Source organism: Rhincodon typus, chromosome 9 (genome assembly GCF_021869965.1).
Source record: "Rhincodon typus isolate 14 chromosome 9, sRhiTyp1.1, whole genome shotgun sequence".
Lineage (NCBI taxonomy): Eukaryota > Metazoa > Chordata > Chondrichthyes > Orectolobiformes > Rhincodontidae > Rhincodon > Rhincodon typus.
The window spans coordinates 32,815,222-32,821,221 of record NC_063340.1 but is presented as its reverse complement, the minus strand read 5'-3'; the positions used below and the strand labels follow the sequence as shown (position 1 = coordinate 32,821,221).

Below are 6,000 nucleotides of genomic sequence, written 5' to 3'. Positions count from 1 at the left end.
GCAGCCGCACAACCCCCCCCCCAAAAAAAAAAAGAAAAATTTTAATTCCACCACCAGCTGTAGTGGAATTCAAAACCCTAAGCCTTGACATGGAGTCTGCTGACTTTACCACTCTGCCACTGTTACCACATGTCTAATTTGTATCTCATCTCTATCTAATGTACTTGTTTTCCTACTTCTTGATATGATTACCTAACAAACATCCCTCAATAAAACCAAAATATTCTGGAAATACTCAACATGTCAGGGAGCACTGTGGAGAGAGGTAAACAAGGTTAACATTCAAGTGATTTGGAGGGGACGTATCCTTCAGAATGCTGCAGTTGGAGTGTGGAAGGAGATGTTTTTGTTAATGACATGCTGAATGGGTGGAAATGGCACAATGTTATGTTTTGAATAAAACTGTTAAGATATTAGAACTGGTCTGGATCTATTTAGCATAACTGTAGTGCTGTGCTGCTTTGGAAAAGTTGGGAGAAGGGAAGGAAGGATTGGCGCTAAGTAAGAGAAGGGAACTTTATCCCTAGAATTAAACTAGGCTCTAAGTGCTTAGAACAGTCTGGCCTAAGCTTGTATAATAGACCTCAGAGACCTCCACTGGAGTGTTGTGTTCAGTTACTGGGAGCCACATTATACGAAGAATTTGGATGCATTGGAAACGCTGCAGTAGTGATTTACAAGAACGGTTCTAAAGATGGAAAACTTCAGCTATGAGAATAGGTTGAAGAAGTTGGAACTGTTCTCCTTGGAGAGAAGAAGGCTAAGAAGAGATCTGAGAGAGGATTTCAAAATCATGAGTTGGCTGGATAGAGTGGATAACGAGAAACTGTATGCCTGCTTATAAAAGGATGAAGAACCAGAGGGCGCAGATTTAGAGAGGTTCATAAAAGAAGCAAATGTGACATGAGAAAAAGAAACTTTCACTCTGAGTAGTTACATATGAAATGCATTGTCTGCAAGTGTGCTGGTAGCAGGTTCAATTGAGGCATTCAACAGGCATTGGGATGATTATTTTGAGAGAAATAATGCACAAAGGTATGGGGAAAATGCAGGAAATTGGCAGTAGGTAGTGATGCTCATTTGAAGAGCTGGTGCAGACATGATAGGCTAATTGGCTTCATTCTGCAAGTTTAATGGAAAAAAAGCTAAGCATATCACATTAATATTTTGGTAAAGCCCTGCTTATTTAGCATTATGATTGTGTACTATTTAATGTTGTGAGGTGCAGTTTAATGTTTTGAAAAGAGGGCGTTTGGGCTAATTTTTGCTATTGTTTGCGTATGGTCTCCAGTAGGCCTTAACTGTAAGTTGGTAGAGTGCACGATTTTGGTTTGATTTACCTGGGATGTTGATTTGGATAAAAGGTAGATTTCTGCTCATGCCAAGGTCAGCAATTTCTGTCTTTCTCTTGCCTTTCATATCTGCATGTGCCCTTTAGCTCCCTTTTATATTCTGCCATCTTCCACACTCTTCTGCATGACAAGAAAGACACAAATTAAATTGAATTTGGAGATGGCAACTGTGTAGATAGGAGTAATGTTGTAAAGGTAAACATAAGCATTATTGCTATTTAATTTGGCAGCTTGCAGCTTGACTTGTTCCAACTCGGAAACCAAAACTCTTTCTGGTCTGGATTAGTATGAATGAGCAATCAGCAGGGTTTAATTAATTTATTTCGTTTTTTAAAAAAAATGTTTTTCCAATATTTTCAGATAAGTACCTTGCCTTTTGGGCTATGCTCTCATCTCTTCTGAGATTCAGCTCCAGGAAACAATTGAATTATTAATTTAGGGAAAGCCTAAGCTATTTACCAGAAGAGGAATAAAACTGTTTTCAGGATTTTCTTTTTTTCTGTGGCTAGTTTTCTAGCTTCTACTTCCTGCTACTCTAAACTAGGCTTATGGAAACTGGGAACTCGGACAGAATCTATATATCACCACTCTGAGTCATGCAGTGGTATTATTCAGTGATGCAGCTTAGATTTCTGAAACATAATTTTTCAACAGTGGAGGAAGTTGGCTTATCTGGAACTTAAATGATTATGTGCCAAAGTTATATAACTATAACTATGTCCTGCAAAACACTGTCAAGACCAGATGCAGAGGATGTTGAAATCTAATAGCCATTTAGTTTGTGAAGGGAACTTGGCAGATCTAATGTATTAGCAGTGCTTTTCTCGCAATGTTGTTTTTAAATATGAGAGAGTGCATCACTATAATATAGAAGTGCTGAGGCAAATTGTTCCTATTCCAGGCCTCCTGGTCCACTACCTCTGTGCCACAAGAGCCCCTAAACAGCATCAGGTATCTTTTTGAATTTAATTTTTTTTAATTAACATATTTTTCCTAATCAACCTGTTCAGAGATGTAATTACACATGTCTGGAACAGATGGGACTTGAACCTAGGCCTTGTGGCTTAGAGGCAGGGACACTACTACTGTGCCAGAAAAACCCTATAAATGAGAATCAGACCCTTAGACCAAAGAGCTAACTTATGGACTTGTGCTTAATTAGCTGGAATATTCTTGGCTCCCCTTTTAAGGTTCAGTGGAGATGTGTTGTAAGGTAATGGTTAATGGCTGTTTGGAAACCAATTAAGTAAATGCACCACAGCTGTGGAATGTATTCCACTAACAATTTTTAGTGGGTCCACACACAAAGAAATAGGGAAAATGTAAAAGATAAAACAGTAAACTGCATTTTCCGTCCCACACATTGGCTTCTTTTAGGAACTATTAGACATTTAAAAACTGAGGGAAAGATCCATGGTTTCTTGGCTTCGGAGACTTCGTAAAAGTTAAAATTTTTCTTGCATGAAGCCTCGCTTTCTAGCTTTGCGTATAGCTAATCAAGGCAAGAATAAACAAGAAATGCTTTCTGTGCATTTTTTTTAAAAACAGAATTAAATGTTTGCCTTGATTTCAGGATGTCGGTGGTGGATGGTGTGAAGCATCAAATGCTCTGGGAATGACTGGACTTGTTCCAACAGACTATGTGGAGGTGGGTAGTTGCTTCTTCATAATAAATATAATAGTGGTAACAATATTTCATATTTGTTACCTTTTTATTTCCTCTGAATAGTTAAAAGACCCAAAACATATCATGTTGGCCATTTATCTCCTGCAAATGTGGGAGAAAAAGTTATTTGGTACTACAGAACTTGAGTATTACACATTTTGTCCCAAGCTTTTCATTTTGCCCTCAGTCATAAAGCACGGAAACAGATCCTTCAGTTCAACCATAATCCCAAACTAAGCTCATCTCACCTGCCAATGCTTATTCCTCCAAACATTTCTTATTCATGTACTTATCTAAATGTCTTTTAAATGTTGTAACTGTATCCGCATCCATCACTTCCTCTGGATGTTGATTCTACATGCGAACCATTATGTGTCAAAAAAATTGCCCCTCGTGTCTTTTTCAAATCTTTCTCCTCTCCCCTTAAAAGTGTGGCCCCTAGTCTTGAAATCCCCCACCCTAGGGAAAAGACACATGCTATTCACCTTATCTGTACCCCTGATTATTTCTCAACCTCCTATGCTCTAGTGAGAAAAGTCCCAGCCAATCCAGCTTCTGCTTAAAACTCAAACCCTCCATTCCTGGCAACATCCTAATAAATCTTTTCTGGGGCCTTTACAGTTCAGTAATATCCTTCCTATAATTTTGCAACCAAAACTGGACACAGTACTCCATAAGAGGCCTCCAACATATTGTCCCAATTCCTGTACTCAAGTCGTCGTCGTCGTCGTCGTCGTCGTCGTCGTCGTCGTCGTCGTCATCGTCATCGTCATCGTCATCGTCATCGTCATCGTCAAATCCCTACAGTGTGCAAACAGGCCCTTTGACCCAACAGGTCCACACTGACCCTCCGACATCCCACCCAGACCCATCCCCCTATAACCCACCTAATCGACACATCCCTGGACACTATGGGCAATTTAGCATGGCCAATCCACCTAACCTGCACATCTTTGGACTGTGGGAGGAAACCAGAGCAGCCGGAGAAAACCCACGCAGACGTGGGGAGAATATGCAAACTCCACACAGACAGTCGCCCAAGGGTGGAATCAAACCCAGGTCCCTGTTGCTGTGAGGCAGCAGTGCTAACCACCGAGCCACTGTGCTGCTCATAATGGTCTGAGCAATGAAGGCAAGCTTGCTAAATGCCTTCTTAACCACCCTAACTATATGTGATGCAAACTTCAAAGGCTTATGGACCCGAACCACTAGATCTCTCTTTTTCAACACTTCCCAAGGCCCTACTTTTAATTGTGTAAGTCTTGTCTGTTTGTTTTACTAAAATGCAATACCTCTTTTATTTATCCAATTTAAACTCCACCTGCCACTTTCAGGTGATTCACCCAATTGATCAAGATCTCTTTGCAACCTTAGATATCCTTCTTCACTGTCTACAATATCGCCAGTCTTGGTTAGTCAGTTTGTGGATGACACCATGTTTTCTATATTTTCATCTAAATCATTTATATAAATGACAAACCAAAGCGGCTAGGAGACTGTCAGGATTGGAGATGCTGGCAGCCAGAGTCAATAAACGTGGAGTTGGACAAACACAGCAGGTCAGAGAGCGTTAGAGGAGCAGGAAACTGTGTTTTGGGATTGGGGAGGTGGAAAGGAGCCCAGAAATAGAGGGAGGGGGCTGGGGCTGGGGCTGGGGCTGGGCTGGGACTAGGGAAGGGGAAGGGTAGGTGGGATGGTGATAGGTGGATGCAGCTAAGGGGTTATCGTGGTCAGTGGCAAGGTAGAGCGGATAGGTGAGTTGGAAGATGGACAGGTCAGGGAGACGGGACATGGGATAAGGCTGTGGGAGGGATTGTGAAGTCAATATTCGGGCCCTTAGGCTGTAAGCTCTCAAGGTGAAAGTCATGTGTTGTTCTTCCCGTTTACGTTTGACTTCAATCTGACAATGGAGGAGGCCAAGGATGGACATTTACGCCAGGGGAGTAGGAGGGGGAATTAAAATGGATGGGGACCAGAAAGTTGGGTTGGGTTGGTTGGTGCGTGCAACCTGCCCATCTTCCTACTTATCTATCTGCTCCACCCTTCCCACTGACCAATCAATATAACCCCTTACCTGCATCACCTATCACCATATCACCTACCTTTCCCCAGCCTGAGCTCCCCCCACCCCACCCACCCACCAATAGGGTCAGTTGATCAACATGCAAGCTTGATACTGAAATGGGGTGCATCAGAGCTATTCTGTGGGTTAATGGCTACCCTGACCAGATCCCTCCTTGCTATATATTGCACAAGCTGTCATGTTTGGACCCCAAAAGTACCCAGGCTACCTCTGATTACCTTGGAAAGGTAAGGTAGCTGAAAAATTTGAGGAACGGGTGAAGCCAACTATTTGCTGTTATTGCATAACAGCAGTGTGATAACATGGTGTTTTTGCGTATATTCTACAAACAAGTCAATTCCTCCCCATCACTTTTCAGCTTTGACATGCTATACTCTTAATAGCAGTCTCAATTTTCATGACATAAATGGTTATTTTTCTTTCTGATGCCATCGAACTGAGTGCAATGGATCAAACTGGTGTAATAGGCTGTTACAAAGTTGGGCTGGAATTTAAGACATACCCATTGAAGCAATGGAACAGAAAAGGGTTGCATAAATTGGATTCAGAATTTGCATTAGATATTGATGACATATCAAAATAGCAATCACCCACACCCGCTCTGGCACTTTGCGTTATGTAGAAATCAGTTGCTGTTTTTGGAGGGATTTTCAAGGCTTTAAAGCTCGATGTAAATGATATCTTTGATGCATCCTGGGCTTTTGTATTTTGTGCTAAAAATAAGGCCTGGTATCCCAAATGCTTCTATTAACTGCTTTGTTAATCTGTCCTGTCACCTTCTAAAATTTGTGCACCAACAAAACCACGTAACTTCTTGCGCTCCCTTTTAAAAAAAAAATTATGCAACTTTCCTTGTGTTGCTCCTAATCCATCCCACCAAAAGATATCGCATGACATGT

General features: G+C 41.4%; 1 protein-coding gene across 2 annotated transcripts in view; it reads left to right on the top strand.

Moving 5' to 3' along the window:
• snx9b (sorting nexin 9b) overlaps window positions 1–6,000 on the top strand; it is a 209,218-nt gene that overhangs the window by 87,397 nt on the left and 115,821 nt on the right. For both annotated transcript variants that reach the window (XM_048601167.1, XM_048601168.1), the window contains one exon: window positions 2,926–3,000. In XM_048601167.1, the coding sequence (XP_048457124.1) occupies window positions 2,926–3,000 (75 nt within the window). The remainder of the gene's footprint in view (window positions 1–2,925; window positions 3,001–6,000) is intronic.